This window comes from Bombus affinis, chromosome 14 (assembly GCF_024516045.1).
Source record: "Bombus affinis isolate iyBomAffi1 chromosome 14, iyBomAffi1.2, whole genome shotgun sequence".
In the NCBI taxonomy this organism is placed as follows: domain Eukaryota; kingdom Metazoa; phylum Arthropoda; class Insecta; order Hymenoptera; family Apidae; genus Bombus; species Bombus affinis.
This window is the reverse complement of record NC_066357.1, coordinates 8539959-8561919: the sequence shown is the minus strand read 5'-3', so window position 1 is coordinate 8561919 and position 21961 is coordinate 8539959. Positions and strand designations below refer to the sequence as shown.

General features: G+C 36.4%; 4 protein-coding genes across 31 annotated transcripts in view; 1 reads left to right on the top strand and 3 right to left on the bottom strand.

Annotated features, from left to right (window-relative positions):
- LOC126924516 (glutamate-gated chloride channel) overlaps positions 1–16242 on the top strand; it is a 91754-nt gene extending 75512 nt beyond the window's left edge. For 15 of the 26 annotated variants that reach the window (XM_050739080.1, XM_050739089.1, XM_050739105.1 and 12 more), the window contains 3 exons: positions 3710–3760; positions 8563–8688; positions 9797–16242. In XM_050739080.1, the coding sequence (XP_050595037.1) occupies positions 3710–3760; positions 8563–8688; positions 9797–9928 (309 nt within the window). In that variant the 3' untranslated portion in view covers positions 9929–16242. The remainder of the gene's footprint in view (positions 1–3709; positions 3761–8562; positions 8689–9796) is intronic. The other 11 variants (XM_050739085.1, XM_050739098.1, XM_050739100.1 and 8 more) reach the window with 3 other exon arrangements.
- A 104-nt stretch (positions 16243–16346) lies between these two features.
- Positions 16347–17028, bottom strand: LOC126924523 (guanine nucleotide exchange factor MSS4 homolog). The gene is made up of 2 exons (XM_050739115.1): positions 16887–17028; positions 16347–16619 (listed from the first exon to the last, which is right to left on the bottom strand). Exons 1-2 carry the CDS (start codon positions 17010–17012, stop codon positions 16386–16388), a joined length of 360 nt encoding a protein of 119 aa, XP_050595072.1. The 5' UTR covers positions 17013–17028; the 3' UTR covers positions 16347–16385.
- LOC126924521 (uncharacterized) lies at positions 16938–18139 on the bottom strand. 2 transcript variants are annotated; one of them, XM_050739110.1, is made up of 3 exons: positions 17861–18139; positions 17454–17750; positions 16938–17306 (listed from the first exon to the last, which is right to left on the bottom strand). In XM_050739110.1, the coding sequence occupies exons 1-3, from the start codon at positions 18099–18101 to the stop codon at positions 17227–17229; spliced, it is 618 nt and encodes a 205-aa protein (XP_050595067.1). In that variant the 5' UTR covers positions 18102–18139; the 3' UTR covers positions 16938–17226. The 2 variants fall into 2 exon arrangements, with proteins under 2 accessions (XP_050595067.1, XP_050595069.1); XM_050739112.1 differs by having other exon boundaries at positions 16938–17750.
- Positions 18140–18270: 131 nt separating this feature from the next.
- Positions 18271–21891, bottom strand: LOC126924215 (origin recognition complex subunit 1). Of its 2 annotated transcripts, none has more exons than XM_050738459.1 (5): positions 19772–21887; positions 19436–19709; positions 19093–19358; positions 18742–19025; positions 18271–18660 (listed from the first exon to the last, which is right to left on the bottom strand). In XM_050738459.1, the coding sequence occupies exons 1-5, from the start codon at positions 21601–21603 to the stop codon at positions 18494–18496; spliced, it is 2823 nt and encodes a 940-aa protein (XP_050594416.1). In that variant the 5' UTR covers positions 21604–21887; the 3' UTR covers positions 18271–18493. The 2 variants fall into 2 exon arrangements, with proteins under 2 accessions (XP_050594416.1, XP_050594417.1); XM_050738460.1 differs by having other exon boundaries at positions 18507–18660; positions 18767–19025; positions 19772–21891.
- Positions 21892–21961: the final 70 nt, after the last annotated feature.

Sequence of the window (21961 nt, the reverse complement as noted above, 5' to 3'; positions counted from 1 at the left end):
ATAATTAAACGGAAGCCACGCAGCGTAATTAACGGGTTATACTGCTTTAGAACGATATTTTTCACGAATTTTCCCGATCTTTCCCCGGAGAAATTACGACGCTCTTTGTATCGCTTTTTTTCTCCCGTATATTCATTAACTTTTGTGGAATATTCACCGTTCTTCCTTCTTTTTAACCGAAAATAATGAAAATTACGCCATTTATGTGCCATTATGTAAAATTTCCTCGAGCAAGTGGAATAGCCAGCGTCGTGTCAGCCGGTAGAAAACATTCTGTTTTAGAGAAGCTTTAATATAATTATTATTATGATATAATTATTATGTATATAATTAAAATGTTGGTGAATATCCCTCGAATATTAATAAATACGCATAGAACAAATCGGTATAAAAAGTTTAAAAATCCGTTTGGGAAAACATCTCGGGGAATAGCTAAAAGAATATCGTTCTAAACCGGTATACATAACGCAGCTATCTACCGGGTTGTAGCATAAATTTCTCCCGCACAATGTGCATAATGTATGTATAAATACAGGAGGAATTCAACTGCGACAATGCAACAGATACGTAGCCATACGTTCGAAAAGATTAGCTCGCCTCTCTCGCGATCTTTGCCAATGCATTTCTACATCGTCTCTGGAAAATCGTGGAATGTGTCGAGAAATCCTAACTGTCTAAAGAAGAACGTCGCGGACGGTCGCCAATTTTGTCGCGAGACGCGCGAGGTGTACGAGTATAGAAAGGAAGAAAAATACAGGTAAAGCGTAATTTGATGTGAACGCAATAAAAATTCATCGAAGCACGATCTTTCTCTATCAGCTGAATGGGGATCGACCGTTAAATCGCTTCGATTTCGCAGAAATGCAATCGTGCTTTGAAGATATCGCGCGTTATATCGAGTAATCGCTAAGATAAACAACGTTCTCTTTTTTTTTTTTTTATCGCGTTCGCATCGCGTTGATCTCGCACATGTGATCTCGTTGGCGTGAACATTGCACAGACACGGTATGGTTTGTTACTCAATAATCGCTGCATCTCTCGAAACTCTACGCCTATGTCTATATATAGTTTCTTTCGATTGTCTCTTTCTCCCAAAAGGACTTACACCTTATTTCCTTCCCAATTTCGCAATACGATCGACGAGATTCGTGCGTTATAACACACGGTGAAAAGTAGGAAATCTTCTTGAGAAATCGGTGCACGAGTAAACGGCGAGATACAGTCTCTGGATATTCCGTGTTATTGGTAGACCGTGGATATTTATGCAAATTCAATTTTTTAGCTACAAAACGAATGAAAGAATAGAAACGGAAATTCGCTTTTACGTATCGTAACAGGTGTCAAACTTTCTATATTTCGTATACTTGAACGTATTATGCCCGTTTTGAACGCTTTTAGATTATCCTTGAATGCATAAAAATCCACGGTTCGCGTTCGTTCAGATTAAAACTTGAATCGTAAGTATGAAATATTAAATAGTACGTGATGGTGTGTAGCGTGAAATTTAAGAGGAGCACGACGATCTCGTGTAAGATTTTTCAAGAATTTTTCGTACTCTCGTCGGGTTCGATCGAGGCTGCAGTATTTGCATGTCTCCAACAATTTCACACTCTTTGGCCCCCCTCTTGTTCTCTATATAATCTTCTCTATTTTCTAATCTTTATTCTTACAATCTCTAACCTGAACAGCGATACGGTTTTTTCTTTCCCGGGTATAGCCGCGCACCATCGTCTCCGATGCTCGATCATTTTATGGAAAATTTCTCTCCAGCGTGTCTGCGTGTTACGATCGCGAGATATCCTGACTAACGAAACTATCCAACATCCTGCAAGATCTACTTCTATGAAACTTTTCACGAATATATTGTAATGCTGTCCTCCTTGATTACAATGTCTTACCTACCATTGTGAAACTGAAGGGGATCGAAGCTTCTTTGTCATCCTCTTCTCCATTCTCCATCATCTTTGTCTTTCTTCGATTTCAAATATTTGATCGTTGTTTCTTATCGAACAGTGCGATATAACTTTATTTTGGAGATAAAGGAAACGAGGAACTTTATTAAATATTCCAACCTGTCTTGAAAAATGAGGAAATGCTAACGTAAGATAGTTTGATGGAAGAGAACAGTTCATTTATGTTATACCAAATAGTTTGAACTTTCATTAGTACTGTAATGTATACACTATGTACACATTAGTACTGTAATACATACTTAGTACTGTAATACACTACTCTATGATAAAAGCAAGAACAATTAGAAATGTTCTTTTCTGGCAACTGGTTATTCAACCGGATATCCAAGAGAAGCAAATGTCCAGATACTTTGAAAGTTATTCAAAGCGTACGAGCGTACATACGTCTGAAACCACTGCTCGTGCTGTATACCAATGTCTCGCTAAACAAGTATACGTTTTCTATGCAACCTTCCGAAATTTAGTTTCGAATTTGACCGATGTAATTACGACAATCGTGTCTCGTTACAGTGCTAATGAAATTTCACAGAGTTTCGTATAACACTCGTAATATATTCGTGAAAGTTTCTAATGGCAGATGTTGAAATATATTCGTCAGTCGCTTTATACGTACAATGAGGGTAACGAATAATCGTACACTCGGAATGCAGACATAAAACGAGGAATATTTTCTGTATCATCGAATATATTCAAATATATGTAACTGTATATTATGTACAGACGTTATGCACTTTAGCGGAACTTTGTACAGAGCAATCAATTTCGTTCTAATTCGATTCTCGATTCCATTTAACAAAGATCCGATCCAATAAAGATTCGAAAACGAATTCATACGTTCGTAACGCATACACACGCACGAGTTATCTCCGTGTCGCAACGATCGTACAGCCAATTACCTCCTCTTTTCATTTTTACGGTTCTGTCGGGATCGCGAGAAATTCAATGACCAGGGTTGTTACTCCGCTGTGGCAGATCGTATTGTGTTTGTGTTTCATGCATGTACAATACAATCGATCGACGATTCGTGATCATAAATGGACTAGATGTGAAGAAACGAAGCTAACGTGACGATAGTAAACGACGACGGGCATCTTTGGATCAGCCTCGTGCATCTTAAATCGTTTTAACTATCCGAAAAAACGGTCGGTTACGAGAAACACAGAAAGGGGGTAACGCGCTAACGAGAATTCGGTTAACGAGAGCTGAGTCGCGGTAGAGATTTTCGCGAGCGCTATAAAACAGGCTGTCGAACAGGCAGATAATAAAAATAGATCGATTAGATTAGAAATGGACGTCGAAGAACGACGATAATCGCACGGTGGTATTCGATCGTGAAGGTCTCACGTCGCAGAATCCAAGAGTAACGCTTCTCGAGTAGCTTTGTCGCGTGGTAATCGCGTGTCGATAACGAAAGAAACTACGAAAGAACAAAAAAAAAAAAAATACGACTAGAACGAGAGAGATACCAAAAAAGGAGCAGGAAAAAAAGCGAAAAACCGAGAAAAAGAAAAGATACGAACGATACCTTCCCCGTCCTGTAAAAACGTAAAAACGACAGAACAAAAAAAAAAAAAAAAAAGTAAAGACAAGAAAAGAAAGCAAAGAACGAACAATAAAGAGAAAAGCGATGATAAGAGAAAGACAAACACGTTGTTACACACACACGATTAGTAAGAATTTGGTTGGTGGAAATGTTGGTGAGTAAGTCTCTTTGTTTGGTGTCTGTGATGTTACAGCGGCTCCCAGCGGTGCTCAGCAGGATAGGGATAATATTGGCCAGCCCCTTGGTAAGACCCCCCATAGCATTAGGGCGCGGTCACGACTTCGCGCGTTATCGCGTTTCACCCTTACGGATTACTTTCTTAGCCGTCGATTCGACACGGTTCGACACCTGTCCTCGTCTCGGAGTCCGCCGAAACAGACGACTTTCGAATTCGTATTGCCTCGAAATACGAGCAAAACCGTGCCACGCCGGTGTAACCTTTCTTTTTCTCCATATTTTCTCTTTCTCTCTGTTTCTCGTTCTTTCGTTGGTGATATCACCATCCGCAAAGGAAAAAGTGGTGTGCACGTGCAAGGTCTTAACCGCGTCCTGACGAACCACGTAGACCCACATATACGTACACGCCTACCTGACACTCTCGAGTATACCTTACACATCGTAACACGAGCACTCGTTCTCTCCTGCTATGGATTCGAGAGAACGGGAGGAACCTTTATCTTTCTCTAGCCTCCCTTCGCTACGCATTTTATAGAACAGCTTTTCACAAGCAGAGGTGTTCCGATGAATTTAAATTTTACCTTTATGCATATATAGGAATTAGAAATTGAAAAAATTAGCGTACAGAGTGTTCCGCTGTCTTGGGTTGTACAACACGTTGGATGGTTTTACCGGTACGAAAGATTGGGTCGGGATAAAGTCGGTTGGTTCGAAACGACAAATATTTCGATTCATGAGCTTTTATCCTCCAAGTCGTTCTTTTCTACTTCTCGAGATCGTTGATCTTCCTTAAAATGAGATTGCGTATTTTTGTACCGATCGTTGGATACGTTTCTTCTTTTACTCTCCGCGTATCTACCATGGAAGATATTTTAACTGTACGTCTCTTGGACTTGCCGTCTGAAAGACGCGAGAATGCTATAAATGCTCTTCGTGTTTTTTTTATTTTTTTGCTGCGATAAGTGTAAACAAGATGAAAAGCCACGCATCTTTCGATCTAATTATTTTCAAATACGCAAACGCGTTGATATATTTGCGTAAGGAATAAAATGACGCGTCGATCGATGTATAAACAATACGTAGTCCCATTTTTAAAAAAACGTCGATATCTTCGGAAACTCGGAAAAGATGACTCCGAAGGAAGGAAATCGAAATGATCGGATCGCAATGTTCGTCTTTCTAAACCAAGTAAGCGACTCTGTTTCGATACGGTTCATCGTACGGACAAAAATCACCGAGGTATTAAGAAATCCAAGATAGAAGGAAATCCACGCTGTATGTTTTAATCGGAAATGTCGATGTTCGTCGACGAACGCCTCTCTTCACCTCCACCAATCTCTACTTTGGTAACTGTACTCTTACCGCCTATGCTGGTACCATTTCTCCGCCTCTGTCCCTTCTTTCTTGCTCTATTTCTCGCACTATCGTCCTTTGGACACACCGAGGTCCTTCTCTCCCATCCAACCATCCACCCACAAACACTACGTACGAGAAAATTTCTCCTGCGTCTCTCTGTCATTCTCTCTATTCTCCTCCCGTCCCTAGCATAAACATAGCCGTTGTTCCGTACAGTTGAAACGGTGCACGATCAACTACTTGCGTGTGTTGCATAGAACGATGAAACTGCATAGAAGCTTTACAGAATGCCGCAAAATTCACAGATACCTTTGGCCAAATGTATCGACGATGATCACAAGGGATGATGAATTTGGCGAGCAATCTGTATAACGAAAGGTAGAAGTAAATAATAGCTTGATCTTGGCGAAATCTGTGCTAGTAGACCCTTCCGCGCTAGTTCCTATGTCTCTTCGAACGGGATATTCGACATCTCGTTGGATTTACAAAAATCGCCGGATTTTCTCAAGCGTCGGCGCTAGTTTCCACGAAACTTGCTTCTTACGGACATGTAGCAATTTTCGCAGATGTTCGTTCCTTTGTAAATCCAAACGAGTGTGCGCGATGCATGAATCCGCATTTTGAATCAACGACGGGGATACCTTGAACTGTACGTATTACGCATGAAACGCATGATCGCATGGGATAAGATTGTAACTTGCATGAGCACGACGAAACATCCTATGATACTTTGTTCGATCACACTATACCTTGTTGCCTTGTCGAAACTACGACTCTTCAGTTCCGTTTTTTAGAGAAAATCGCGCGTATCGGTTACCACCGCGTAACAAGATCTTGAAAGCTCCTCTGTCTTCCGTGAGTTTCGACGAACTATCAATTGATTCACGATATATATATGTATATTGCATATTATCGGGGCAATTAACGCTTCTTCTTCTAACGTTGCGCTTGTTCGAAACGAAGCTTCCCGCGTGTAATACCGCTCCATCCTCTGTACGTTTCGATGTCGCTTGATCGCTCGTGCCGCGTTTGCTCGGTGAAACGGAGCGTGAAAGTAATCCGGTGAAAGCGATTACTCGAGTCGAACATTCACCGAATCGCTTGCAGATCGAAGGGCCGAAAAGAACTCGGAGAACGTTAGACGCGTTACGAGTTTCAACGTACCCTGCGTAAAGCTTTTGCTTGAGTAAAGAGTTGATTTGGCAGAAAGTTTAGATTAGTAGCGACAGAGTTTTCACGATACGCTTGTATCCTTTGATTTGCGAGCGATGCTTTTCCAAGAAACGATTCGATCGTATTTTATTCGTCGAGACTGCACCTCAACGAAATAGGCTAAAAAAAAAAAAGAAAAAAAAGAAAAAGAAGAAGAAAAGAAAAGAAATCTAGAAAACGTGGAAACAAGTACGATTTTTCTCGATCGCTTCGACGTTGCAAAATCATTCATCAACCGAACAAACATATTTACCATCTGACGAACCAACGGCCGTAACTTTTCATCAGAACTCGACGAAACAAAGACAACAAACAATAACAAATTTAGTCGCACTTGAGTATCTTCCTTTTTTTTTTCTTTTTAGTGAAACTCATCGAAATGTCACGTAGCAAAGATAAGAAAGGAACCGATCGGACTATGAAATAATAGTTAGCCGCTATTATCAATAGGCTCATCATTCTCTTCCCGAAACCCTTTCATTATACCGAAAGTATATATATATATATTCGCTGGCAGAATCAACGACGTGGTAAAGACATGACGATCGGAATGACGCGTAATTGAAAAGAAAGAAACATGAAAGAATAACGCGAAACGACGAGTCATAACCATTTCTCTGCTATTTATTCGACATTACCTTTCTTTCCTTTTAACCGTGATCGACATTGAACCATGATCAGCCGTATATTATTATTATTTTTTTTTTCTAATATATATATATTATTAATAATATGATTGTGACGCGAACAATCGCTTTTTGCCATTGAACTTAACCCGATTGAAGCTTGACATGTAGCATAAGCTTGACATAAAATACCTTTCTCAAACGCAACTGTCCGGTACAGAGATCCGCTGTAGCGTTCGCCCAGTTTAATGACAAGAATTAGCTGAAACGAATTAACGAAAGAAAAGTAAAGAGCAAACGAAGAGAGACATTAAACTGCGCGAAAGTCGCGAAGGGAATTCTTGGTTAAAATCTTTGACGATTCATCGTGCGGAGAACCTGTGCTCGAGAAAAGATATCGTCGAAACGATTTAGATATGTACAGTTGTTACAAGAGAGAGTGTTGTTCACATCGGAATCGAGATACTTTATTGTCGAAAGAAAGAAGAAGAAAAGAAAAAAAAGAAAATAATTAATAGCAAAGATAATGTAGAAAAGGTGGAAAAAGTTCGAGTCCGATGTGCGACAGTGTAATACGTAGATGTTATACGGCATGTAACTCGTAAGTTATACGCAGAGGCACGAAAGTATTGATCCATATACGTACAAGATGTACCGTTAAGAGAAAACAACGATTCGCTTTTCGATCAAAAACATGAGACGCGTCCAAAGTCGTACGTCGAGAGTTCGTTTTCGCTGGAAACGGTGACTTTGCGATGGAGACGATTTCTCGCGTGCCTCGGTGGTGGTACTCGCTTGCTTTTTATAGTGAAAACAGTTGGCAAGAAAAAGTATCGATTTATTATTAATACAGCCCACTTAATACAGAAAGAGTTCGATCGAATCCGATTCAACTCGCAGTCCATAGGTGTTATCGTACGTATGATAATTTTCTCGCTTTTATCTTCTAACAAACATTGTTCCCGCTCTATTTGTACGAATAGGGGGAACGTGTACGAGCTTTTCTTTCGATTAATCTCAACACGCATTCCAACTATCGGATTGCTTTGCGATAAGAAGGACGTTTCGTTGCGCGAGTATCAGTCTGGTAATCGATGCGATGATTCGAACGAGAAGCGACGGTGGCCGATGTGTCTGTGCCGCGCGAGACTTTCGAAATTTCTCACGCCTCTACGTGCAAGCTTGTTCATCTTGATCAAAGCCTTCGTCACGCTTAACTTACTCGTGCTTGTCGTCTCGAACGATCGATTATCGATAGAAGCTGAACAAAGCTGGCCGTCTAACGAAATTTTCCCTAAGACGATGCGACTAAAATAGCGATTCTGCTCCAATTCTTATTATTTCGCAATTAATTTCTTTTGCGTTGATCTCGCAACGAAAATGAGCTTGTTCATCCGTTAAATGGACTTGTATTTATATCTGATTTATATTATATTCTGGACGGCAACTGGTTTCTCTTCTTTCCGTTGTTTAAACAATGAGTCGTAATCGTCGTCGACATATCGGTCATCTTTGCTGCGACAAACGAAGCGAAACGAAACGAAACGAAAGAAAAAGAAAAGGAGATAGAATAACGGAAAAAGGAGAGGAATAGAAAAATTGGTCGAAGGATGGATCGTTGTTTACACGAAAGATCGTGAGAATATAAGTTTCTTCTACGGAGACCCTGTCGCAGGGTAAAAAGAAGCGAGAGGGCGGTCCACCGACCGGAGCTACGACAGGACCGAACGAGATCGTAACCTGCACCAATTGTGGACCCAACCCTTGCACGCACACGACCACCAATGGATGCACAGCCGAGGTATGTTAATTAACTGTACTACTGTTCTGTAACTTCGAAATAGCCCATTTCCTGATTTCGACAATCGATATTTCCTATCCTCTAAGTATGCAGAGTGTGCCAATATGTTACATTCAACTCCAGCAGCATGTGGTATTCGTTAAAATGAGCAAAAGGGGTCGTAAAATAAACGTGGGACCAAATATCGTTAGTTTGGAAATTATAAGACGTTTTCGTCGGTGAAACGTTACGCCGTTGCATCAATTACAGCGTTTACGTAGTAATTAACGCTAGGTCTAAGTACATTAAATTTTGTATCATTTGGTAGCGCTTTAACACGGTTACAAGGATCGTATATTTTAAGAATGAAACGTAAAAAAATGATTAAAAAACGCTTCGTTATAAAATAATGTACCAATAACTTTGCTGCTTATAACTTGTCTCAAACAAACAATTCTTTTATCAAAAACTCGTAATGTTTATTTTGCCCCATTGCTATCATTAAATGGTGCAACCATAAACGATAGCGGTCGGTAATGTTTTATTGTTCTCTGCTCTCTCCACTGCAGTCGAAAAGTCTAACTCTTTTAACCAGTTAGCTGTTGTTGACGAGTATACTCGTCACGAAGAAATGGCAAAATTTCGTGATACGACGAGCCTTGTCAGTAGCAAAATTAAAAAATAGAACAATCATTTCACTACAATTTAATTCTACATTATAACAGCCACACATACTCTGTGCTTGACGAGTATACTCGTCACGAAGAAATGGCAAAATTTCGCGATACCACGAGCCTTGTCAGTAGCAAAATTAAGAGGTAAAATAATCATTTCATTACAACTTAATTATAAATATATCATAACAGCTGTACATTCTCTGTGCTTGACGAGTATACTCGTCGTCGCTTAGTTTTTGGAACACATTTTAGGTACACACTTTGCAAAGAGATCGCAACAGCTGACTGGTTAATATTTGTCAAGATGTAACGCCAAAAGGCGAACGAACTTATTACAAAATTTGGTACATTCTTCGAAAGTTTTCAAGACACACTCTGTATACGCGACCAGATCTTTTCACGATCCTCTTCTGCACCGGAAACACCTATCGTTAACGATCCTTTTGTTTCAGCTGAGAAAAAAGGAACCACCGCATCCGATAAGAGTGGCAAAGACGATCGACGTGATAGCAAGAATCACTTTTCCGGTCGCCTATTTCATGTTCCTCACCTTTTTCTTCATCCACTACAAAGGCACCTCGTAGACCAACACCAGAGGCAACAGTCCAGAAGAATTCCACCGCTGATCATCGAAGGCCACGTCACTCGGCGTGGCTCTATCTCAAGTCGAATTTCAATTGTCGAAGAGAAGCGTCGAAGCTAGAGAACCAAAGAGGAGCAGGTCATCTGGAAAGTGTACATCGAAATCGGAAGGGACGAACTCGTCGGATAAACTCGACGGTCGAAGAAAGTGTTCGGCGATCTCTGCGTCGCTCGAAGAAGCGAAACATCGTCGGAAAAAGGATCGCGAGAAAGTGTGTTTCGATGTCGATGCATGAAACCAGAAATGATCGCGTCTATACGTAGGTGGTATTCCGTGGAAAAAAAAAAGAATGTACTTACTAACGATATAACGTACGAAACGGTATCGATCGGCGCGTGATCGAGCGAAGATCGTGCCGAAGTCTTAGGTTGTCTTTTCTTTGGCTTCGAAGGGGGAAGAAACGGAGAGAGCAAGAGAAATTGGTGGATTCGCCTCTTCCTCATCTTTTCTCACATGTGATAATTCTTAAAAGCACTCTTTATCGAAAAAGCGAAAAGCAAGCTTGGGTCCGGTGAATAGTCGACGAAGGGCATACATACGAAGAGAAATAGGGTACGAGAGCGAGAAAAAAGCGAATGAAAGGGAGGGAGAGAGAGAGAGAGAGAGAGAGAGAGAGAGAGAGCGAGAGCGAGAGCGAGAGCGAGAGGTAGAACGAAAACGCGGACACACTCTTTAAAAATCTTTCTTCTACTATCGGATATAGTGATGTCGCTAATTCGAGAATGCTTCTGAAAACTAGCTAAAAAGGAAAAAAAAGAAATCAAATTTACTTAATTAAGGAATGTTATTACTTGTAATCTCACTACAAATAGGTAAGGTCGATGTAAGTGTCGTCCATGAAATCGCTAACTCGTGATTCGCCTTTTACTTAAATATCGACCTTTTTTCTGTACTTTATCGTGATTACGATACCGTGGCAAAAATCAACGTGATCGCAAGTTAGCTCTATATTCGTAGACCTTTAAAAAAAGACGTTCGCTTTCAATCGAGGAAGCAGGGCTGCGAGGCATACAATTCCGTTGTACAAAAAGAAAAAAATATATATACATATATGATATATATACAGACACACGTACAAGCATGCGCGTGCACACACACGCACGCACGCACGCTCACACACACTCACATACACACACACACACACACACACACACACACAACACATACACACATAAATATAGTTAATCAATCGTCGTTTCATCGAAGCTTTTCACCGTAGGTACATACGTATACTTATAATACGATATGTATCCTTTTCTCGATCATTCAGGGTAGCATTCGCATAAATAGCTTTTACGATTTATATTCTACCTGTACGATCAGTGCAGTTCAAAGAAAGCGAAGCGAATTGATGAGGTCGTAACAGAAACGAGTCCTGTCGAATTTTGGAAACTTTCAGGTAATAACGAGTGTATTCTAATAGCCAGAAGTTATCCTGACCACGAATTAAGTAGAATCGGTATTGTAAAACGAACTATAATATGTCTTGCTTTATCGTCGAGTCGGTTCTTTAAAAATTGTTATTACGGGGTCAAGAACTTCGTGATTTAATTTAGTATAATTCCTCTGTGATACGATCGAAGATGAATATTTTGTTTAATTAAATTGGGATATATCGAAGAGAAATTAACGTTACGATAGGACTACCAAACAAACCAGTCACGACGACTGGTATCAGATTTGTTGGTTTCGTAATTGCTAAAAGCGTTTTTTGGTAACATTAATGTTTACTTATCTATCTTTCTCATACTGTTTTAATTCCAATTAAACATGTATAACATATTTAGCCTACGCATCGAGGAGTACTCCGGTGCTTTCTTGGCAAAAGACAAACACGAATAGAGGTAGTTTTTGTTACGAGACCTTCGACTCGTTTGACATAGAAAAGAACAGATTCAAATTGACCCATTGAACTCCATGAACAAAATTAATCCTCCGGATTTCTTTTTAATTTCTCTTCGTTCTAAACGAAATTCGAATGTACGAGCAAAACTTCATCGATGACGATAAATGATGATCGTATTAACGACAAAACGATAACACACACAGGGAGGAATTAACTTAATACGGGTAAAGCTTGCGATTAGCTTAGATTTAACGAAGTGCCCATATTCGATGCTCGAGCGACGCTGATGCTTTGCCCGCGAAACATACGATTTAGCAAGAACGTAGAAAGAGTAAGAAAGGTCAAGTACGCCGCTCGATACTTTTTGAAACAATGAACTTCGTGAGGAAGAAACGGCAAAGCGGCTGAAAGAAATTTTTAGAATATAATTCCAGAGTTAACATTCGATGTTTCTTCGAGTAATCTGCGCATCTTTAGATATACAATTACTATTATTACTGTTATTGTTCTTATTATTATCAATCGTCGCCATCATCGTCGTCATCCTTGTCATCGCCATCGCCATCAACGTCATTATTATTACTATTGCCACACTACTATTACTATCGTTATCATTAAAAGAGTAACTATTACTATTATTAAATACCGCTACTATCGTGCTACTATATCGTTACCGCTATTTGTAAGCGTTATTCTTATTACGAAGTTTCGGTGAGATTATAGGAGGGAGACGTGGCCGGGGAAAACATCGAACGAAAAATCGTTAAACCGATTTCGAATCGTACGTGCCACTTGATTCTTCAGCAATATTAACCGCAGACCAAAGTATTCCATCACCTATCGTGCTTTCACAGAGTTTAGTCGAGTACGCGGTCGTTCGCGTGTTCCAGGTAATCGCGAGCCGATCGTTAAAAGAAAGTTTTCTTCGTGCGAAGGATTAAGAGGAAGAAGAAATTTAACGATTTCACCAAGCTCAATCGCGTAGAGAAGTTGCACGGAAAACGACGAAGGAAAAAAAAAGAGAGAAAAATGAGGAGAACGTATTACGTATTATTACGTGTTTAGAATAATCAAAAATCAATTCTGTATAATTATATCGATCGCAAACCCGCCATCTCACCTTGTCCTCGACTTTGATTTTCATCTTTTACATTACGATTGACCGTTCGTAGCCAAGTATCACGATGTACACGCGAGTACGGCGTTTGACAACGGCGTTCGTTCGTTTAATAAAAGTTCGAGGAGACAGCTGCTTTTTTTCCAATAATACGTGACACTTTATAGCGACACTATGCGAACGATGTAATTGTACCGTATCGCTATATTTATTACAATTACCGATAATTAGGATCGTAGGTGTTAACGTTACAAGTGTCTACGGGCATCGTAAAAACAATTGAAAATAAGCTTCTCTTATTAATATACCGCCGATTTAAGAGTATTCGACGCATAAGAGTAATCGACACAACGAATATCGCGTAGAGGCCGAATTTGCCGATCAAGGAAACGAACGATTCGATTCATCTAGTTGGAAATTATATTTTGTCGGGGTACGAAAGTATCGCTCGGTCCAAACTCGGTGAAATTCTTTTTTTCTTCTCCTTTTCTTATCTGAAGGATACAAACAAAAGACAAAGAATAAAGAGACGATGACGTATGTTGGAAAATTTTGCCGAGGTTGGCGACGAGTCGATGAAAAAAGGATGATCGTTGACTACCTATCGCTGTTTCATACGCGTTGTCATCTGCCGTGAGTGAACAAGCAGTCGTTTAGATGATAGGGTGCGTTGATAAATTAATTAATGAATTAATGTCGTTAATGTTTATAATACTCCACGGACCAAAACACGTAATCCTAAATCTTTAGCGTCGTATATAATTAGCTGCACTTGTGCAATGCCTCCTACGAGACCGCATAGCATCGGATTCATCCTTCGTTACGCATCGATTCGTTCGGCGATTCTATTTTCGTCGAACTATATCTTCACCCTCGTTGACAAGTATCAAAGACACCTGCACGTCCTGGCAGAATAATTTACCGACTAGTAACGTTGGTAATTTGATAAGTTGCAAAAATTGTAGATAATAGAATTCTTTTTCACAAATTTACAATTTTAAGTTGCAACTTGCAAAAATTTGAGTGGTTAGACGAATCTATTTTCTGCGCGGAGTTTATTTATTTTGTCAAAATGTATTTATGATTTATTTGTGTATTCTGTTCGACAATGAGATCAACGAAAGCTCGTTCGTACGTATAATTACCATCGGTCGATACAGCAGGTTCAAACAGTGTTGAAAATCTTGTTATAGAGGGGAAAGCACGAGACGAAGGATGAATCATCGTCGAATACATTTTGAGCTTCGTCGTCGTGGTCGACAAACTTCGCGAGATTAATTCTCTAAACACCAATCGACGCACGTTCGACAGTTTGATCCTTTCCAGGAGTTTAGGCAGCTTTTACCGACGCGTTCTATCCGATTTTTAATGTATAGCCATTACTATATCGTCGAAAGTCTGTCTAATAGATTCATTTTGTAAACGATAATGCAAGCGCTTTGTGACTAGCCAAATCGAAACACATTGATCCATGAGAAATTAAATATTAGTCAAGGTAGAAAGTTACAGTTAGTTGAACTGATTTTTTAGGCAACGACGAACTGGAAGATCGTACAGTAGAATGGTGAATAAATGAGAATGACGAGCAACTTTTTTAACCCTTACGAGACGAACGATTGACTAATGGTAATCAGCTGACTAAAAGTTATTCAAGTTTACAAATTAAGAATAACTTTTATCGCATCTCATTTTAAAAATTATTATTATATTATGTTTTCTCAAACTTGACTGTAATTGTAATCTGTACTGTTATATTATTGCCTTTAGTTTTAAAAGAGAAATTACACGCAGTCTCAAAAGGGTTAAAACAAACAAAGACAAAGAGTGAACAACAGCGATTACTATCGGACTTTTATGATAGCATAAATGTCCACGTGTATATTTGTTCGATTTTCTAGTCTATCCGATTCTATTCTTATTTTTGTACCTTTTCCACTGCATCTATCGAGGGCATGGACAAAGATCACGGATTTTATGTAACGCGAAAGTATGATATAGATATTTCGATACACGATATCGGTGATCGCTTATCGATTGATTTTGCATATTAGAATATGTATTGTACTATGTTTAAAAAAGCGTGCACGTCTCACGTGTACGAAAAGATGCGAAGCAGTAGGAGAAACGGTGATCAAGTTCTGAAAGACGAGGAAACCGTATTAGATGAGCCTTATCAGTGTTATTATATTACAGATCGATACATTCGAGTATTATGTATATGCAATTTTCGAAAAAAAAAAAGTTCTCTTAGCGTAGGATTAATAATCGCATCGTTGAATCCAATACTTTTCACCGTTACTGTTTATCGATATTTTATCATTTATTACAAGCTCAACTATTCTATGAATGTCCTTATATCGTTAGGTTTTATCGTTATTCGTCACTATTTTATTCATCGTACCGAGGAATTTTATCATCGTTGCCACATCGCGTGATTATATATGATAATTAATGTTCACCGTTGCGATCGTTATTAATAATTACCGTAAATCGATTACTAGTTCACGATTACATATTATGCACGTTCAACTTGAATGAAACTCGCGCGCGATAATAAAGACAGAATGAAGCAAGAAATAGACAAGAAAGAAATAAAAGAAAGCTTTGTTGTTTACAAGGCGAAACGTATGCACGACTATTTTTGCAGTATTTCACGCAAATATAACGCGACTAGAGGGAGGAGAAATAAAAAAATACATAAATGAATTAATTATAAGCGAATCTTTTCAAAAGGCTTTACAAACACGCAACATCTTTTTTCTTTGCGATAATTATGAGAAAAAATTAAGAAAAAAAAATTGATTAATTATAGAAACAGTTCATACATATAAGCGTCTCTTCTTTGTCGTAAAAAGATTACAATGTACAATGAATAATGAATGAAAATTCGTTTCCTATTTACATTTTCTTAAATACATCAAAAATGCAAAATTCAAGTTATCGTGATTATTTTTTAAGGAAAATATCGATTTACATGCATATACAAATACACATAACAAATGCGTACACGTAGACTTTACTCACGCATTACCAACGCATTACATAAAATAATTATGCCAATATGCACAATGAATAATCATTTTTGCGACCAAACGGTTGCAACGATATAAAACATCAATACATTATTATGATAAAATCGCGAATGCACACTTAATAAGTGCATTAATAAATCGTTTCTAATCGTAAGCGTAATTTATTAATTATTATATCGTAACGACGATTGATTATCTGATTTATCGGCTGTGTTTGTAACGTACGTGATTAAGTATTAAATTATCAACTTAAATAGTAATGTGGTTCTTTTTAAAAACTGACTTCCTCCAAACTTTTAAGATCCTCCTTCTTTCTATTTAATGGTGTAACGTATAGTTTTGGGATAAAAGATCTGACCACTCCTTTTATATAAAATTAAAAAACAATTTTATTCAATATAAATCATTCGTGCTTAACTCTACTTAGCGCAATGTATGATTTCTTTGTAGATAAATCGTGCCAACCCACTGGACCCCTTTCACAATCTGCACATGCTAAATACTTTACGTTGTCTACTGTATGCGAAACACCAATATTTTCAAATGTATACATGTCCTCCACCAACCAATAGTTGGTTATCAGTTCCTGTTGATCAGCTTCACCTTCTCCCTTACGATGTATATAGGGTAGATTAAACTAAAATATTACATGACACACCTTAGCTCAACTACTAAACATTTTTCGACTCTATTGTGTTTCATGTTAGTATAACAGCACAACACTAACCAAAAAATAAACTACAAACTATATAGATTTTTAGGTTAGGTCTGTAACAAATACAGATATATCTAAATGACTTAACGCAACGTACAACGTTTAATGAAATTTTGGCGAATATTGGAATTCTATGTAATTTAACTTTTTTACTAATGCTTCGTGTTAAAAAAAAAACAAATGATTCACCTCAATATTAACTAGCCGGGCTGCACCAGCATTAAGCATTTTAGACGGGCAAAATGTGCAATAAACTTTCGTCTTGTTCTTTTCATCTTGATCCTTCAATGTGCTGATATCCTTATTCGTAGACATATTTCTATATTTTAGACGTTTGATATTTATAAATATTAGTCACACAACTATTTGACATTAATAATGTTGACACTTGAAACAAAATGTACTAGTCTGACTAGAGTCTAATATCATAGTCAGAAATAATCGATGACATTTCGATAATCGAACAATTAAATTTTGTCTTATCGAAGATAGCTTCAAAGCAATGCGACAAATTTATTTCTTATCTGTTCTAATCTTCTTCGAAAATATTTTTAATTTCTTCCAACTTATTGAATTTTATAAAAATATTATATGTAAATATCCTAAAAGCTTTTACAAACCATTTAAAATAAAACATCTGTCTTTTTTAATAAGTACTCACATCAGCATGTTTTTTAAAAGTTTATTTTTATATAAGATTTAGTTATTTGTTATATACTGTAATATAATCGTTTGTTCGATCCATTTCCTTCTCACCTATTAATTTCCAACCATATTCATTAAACTTTTCATCAAATGGCATTGGATCCGTCCAACGATTTTCATTTGATTTTGGTCCAATGACAAAAATAAGATTCCCTTTATAATTTTCGATATAATCACGAAATGCCGATGAGTTATTAAAATAACAAAATAAAAGAGCATATTTGTCCGATAAAAAAAAATTGTTTTTATTATTTTCACTAATGAAAACAATATTTTTTAAAAATAAGGGCGGTGAATATTTACTACACCACCATGAGCGATTTACTTCTACACCGGTCACGTTTAAACCTTAAAAAAGTAATTAAAAATGCGAAATTTTATTTCGAAGACTGATCAAGAATAACACTTAAATTTTTTTAACAGTTAAAAATTATAAATATACCTTACGAATATCTTACCAGAATATTTTTCAAACAACCATTCTAATAAACCACAACCACATCCTATGCTTGCTAGACAAACCACTTCGTGTTTATCAATTATTTCTTTTATCCAATGTAAATCATTAATAGTTGGTAAAACCCAAAATAATCTGCTTTTATCTAATTTAGTCAAAGTGCAATTTAAATTAACAATATCTAACCACTTTTGTTCACTGTGAAACATTAAAATTTGTTCTTCAATGTTCTCGTTAACCATGATTTTATTATATAAACACTGCTTATATTCAGAATGTATTAGATGATGTATTAGGTCAGTAAAATTTGTAGATGAGATTCCTAAATTACGTAATTCGCTAATGTATATTAATAGATTTCCGCATATATATCGTTAATAATGATAATAATTAGTAAATTACTACTTAATGTATTTTAGACATAAAATTTAATTCGTTAATAAATAATATAATATAATAATTTATATTACAAAAATTCATAAATGTTAGTTGCAATAGAGTAAAAAATTAAAAATTTGATAGATTACTTCATATACTAAGGCACTTTTCAGGAAGCACATAACATATTATCCAAAGACACACACACGCGCGCGCGTGACACACATGCATCTATTTAAAAAATTATAATCTATTTTCAATTTAAATCTAATTCCTGAGTTGCATAGTGAATATCATCCGTAGAAACGTTCAATAAAATCTTTTGATGTATGTCATTTTTCGAGTGTTCGCATATTAACAATCTATTGGAACCCAATCTTGCGCATACAGCAAGTATTTCCGTTATGGTAGGTACTTCGATACCTGTAACACAATTGAGTAAACAATAAATAAACTTATAATCTTTTCAAATATTAGCTAGTATCTCACATTAAACGAACGAACCGTCAAAAGAGCACAATGACTCAACTTGTCTATATGCATTTTTAAAATATACTTCTTCGATCGAAGTTCGCGTAACTTCTGCAGATACAGCAAGCAAAAATATTTTTTCCACTTTTGAACAGTGTTTTATAGCCTGAACTTTTGCCGATGCAATCATTTCGGATACAGCTTCCGATACATCTTGAAGAGATATCGTTTCAGCATTTCGCAATTCCGCGATTTCCATAGCACGACGACATATATCCAGAGCGCGTCTAGCATCTCCAGATACAGCAGAAACTTTCCTAAAATAAAATATTTGATAAGCAATAACAATATAAATATGATACCACAATATAAGTATTGCGATACCTTGCAACTAGTTGTACAGCTTCACTTCTAAAACCATCATAGTCCTTAAGTCGAGACGTGACTATTTCCTGTAGTTGTTTGAAATTATAAGGTTGAAAAGTCAATCGTGTTAGGCCTAAACGCGATGTAACCCGACCCATCAAAACTCTCTCAGGTAAATCCATAGTATTTGCTATAGTGATAACAACTAACTGTGCTGTTGATTTTGTTGGCCAATCTAATAAATTGTATACAACATCCTGACGTTTTGTACACAACAAGTCGAGCTACAAGAATGATATATATTAGCAATAAATATCCATAGTGCCTATAAATGATATATAACATTTAAAGGAAATCATACTTCGTCTACAAGAAGCAATGTCATTTTAGAAGCACTACTATGAAATCTTTTTTCAAGTGTATGGTATGATTGCTCCCATGTAGCTGTTCTACCATTCAGCTGCTTTAGAATTTGCACATAAGCTTGTCTTGGTTCAGTTAGTTTCATCCCATTAATTGCAACATAGTCGAAATCATCCAACTGACCTTTAACTATCAACCTTTGCAGACATCTAACAGCTTCGTTTACAGTTGCAGTTTTACCTGTCCCTGGTACTCCACTTATATATATACATCTGCAAATTTCTTAAATTTAGTATGTAATTTAATTTTTTAAGAAACAATTTTTTTAACATACCCTCCACTTTTATCTTCTAACTTTCCTCTAAGAAATGTAAAAATATTATTAAATTCTTCTTCCCTACAAGGTAAAGATTTTGGTACAGCACTAACATGTAATCTAGATCTAGCTTCCTGTAATGGTGTATTTGGTTTTAATAGAGCACTTTTTCTTTTTATCAGTGATGGTGTTAAATTATTATATTTTGGACGAGATTTTGGAGTGCTCAAATGAGTTTTTTCTAGACATGACTCTATGCTATTCTGCATATTATTTCTTGTTTGTGGAGTTAAGATATTTTTCTTTGCAGATGAAATTTTAATACGTTTATACATATCAGACAAGTATTCATCCTCTGCATCATTGTTATTCTTATTATTTATTACTCCTTTTTGCTTATTTATTTTAACTGGTGTAGAGTTAGTAGAATTAGCAGAATTTTTAACTGCTGATGAAATTTTAATACGTTTATATGTATCGGCTAAACTTTCTCCCTCAGTATCACTGTCATTGTTACCAACAGATTGAATCTGTTTTGGTGTATTTTCACAAATTACTCTTTTTTGTTTAACTAATTTAACAGGTGTACTATTTGTAGATGTTGACGAATCTTGTTTCTTTATTGTTTCATGTATTTTTAAAGCATGATCCAATTTATCGCTTCTACTCTCAGATTTACTGGATTTTTTTAATGACTTTGCTCTGGATATTTTAGAATCTGTATCACTAACATCTTCCTCATCTTTTATTGCAGCATGATCCAACATATCGCTTCTACTCCCAGATTTATTAGATCTTTTTAATGACTTTGCTCTGGATATTTTAGAATCTATATCACTAACATCTTCCTCATCTTTTGTTGGAGCATGATCCAACATATCGCTTCTACTCTCAGATTTATTAGATCTTTTTAATGACTTTGCTCTGGATATTTTAGAATCTATATCACTAACATCTTCCTCATCTTTTGTTGGAGCATGATCCAATTTATCGTTTCTACTCTTGGATTTATTGGATTTTTTTAATAACTTTGCTTTGGATATTTTAGAATCTGTGCTACTATCATTTCCTTCATCTTTTTCAGATAGAATACGATTTCTTTTATTATTTCTTGTATTTGAATATACAGGTTTAACTTCTAAATTCTGTTTGTCAATAGAACTGTTTGGAGTTTCTTTCTTTTGCTGGTTTAATAATTTTTTGTTATTCTTCATATTAGATACAATGGAATTTATAAATAACTTATCCTCATTATAATTAATGGCTTTTCTATCCCTTAAAGATGGGGAATTTATTCTACGTATTGTATCACACTCGTAATAAGAAAGCCTTAAAGGTGGTCTTCTATTTCTACCTTTCCTTGATATATCACCATCAATTTCTCCTGATATCAATTTGCTATCATCATTTGCATTATTTTTTATAGAATTATCTTTATTGTCAATATATGATTTTTTATTCTCTACTTCTGGATTACATTTTTTCCTCTGTCTTTGAAGTCGGCTGCGAGATCTACGAATAGAATTTTCACACTCGGAATCTGTATCAATTTTATATAAACTTTTCTCTGTAGATCTCCTAAGCTTAATTTTAAGAGAAACTTGGTCTTTATGTAAGATGTTATTTTTTGGCAACGTATACTTAAACTTTTGAAATACATTTTCTGATTCTGAAGATATATTTAGAACATTTTTTGTGTCTGGAGATATATCTATAACATTTTTTCTCTTTTTTTGTATCTTAGCTGCTGTAATATCATCATATGATTCTTGTTCTTTATCAGAATTTGATTCTGTATCAAGAATGATTGTTATCTCATGATCTGAACATTTACTTAATCTCATAGACATTTTAACTTTTTACTTCGATCTTTTAATCTTTTTAACAAGTTGTATTTTACTAATTGTAACGTCTTTAATATATTTTGTTTACGTACTTAATCGAACATAAAGTATCAAGACAAAATAATTCTGCGTACGTTATACATTTTTCTATATATCTTCATACAGTAAATATATTCCTATTTTGTTTTACATAAATATAACTTCGTAGCATTTATTGTTTTGGTTAGGATGAAAACGATACAGAAACACTATTTTATAAAACACTCTTATAATAATACTTGCAAGTACATATGTACCGCCAATTTTATCTTTTGATCATGGATAAAGTAGTTTAAATGAATTGACTTCGCATAGTTGGTGTTGT

Coding starts and splice junctions, on each gene's coding strand:
- LOC126924215 (XM_050738459.1), bottom strand. CDS start 21,603: ATGTCTATGAGATTAAGTAAATGTTCAGATCATGAGATAACAATCATT. Junction 19,710..19,771: donor TTAGAAGATAAAAGTGGAGG/GTATGTTAAAAA, acceptor AGAAATTTGCAG/ATGTATATATATAAGTGGAG. Junction 19,026..19,092: donor GCTGTACAACTAGTTGCAAG/GTATCGCAATAC, acceptor ATTTTATTTTAG/GAAAGTTTCTGCTGTATCTG.
- LOC126924521 (XM_050739110.1), bottom strand. CDS start 18,101: ATGGTTAACGAGAACATTGAAGAACAAATTTTAATGTTTCACAGTGAA. Junction 17,751..17,860: donor GTTGTTTGAAAAATATTCTG/GTAAGATATTCG, acceptor TACTTTTTTAAG/GTTTAAACGTGACCGGTGTA. Junction 17,307..17,453: donor ATATGGTTGGAAATTAATAG/GTGAGAAGGAAA, acceptor GGTTTGTAAAAG/CTTTTAGGATATTTACATAT.
- LOC126924523 (XM_050739115.1), bottom strand. CDS start 17,012: ATGTCTACGAATAAGGATATCAGCACATTGAAGGATCAAGATGAAAAG. Junction 16,620..16,886: donor CCCGGCTAGTTAATATTGAG/GTGAATCATTTG, acceptor GTAATATTTTAG/TTTAATCTACCCTATATACA.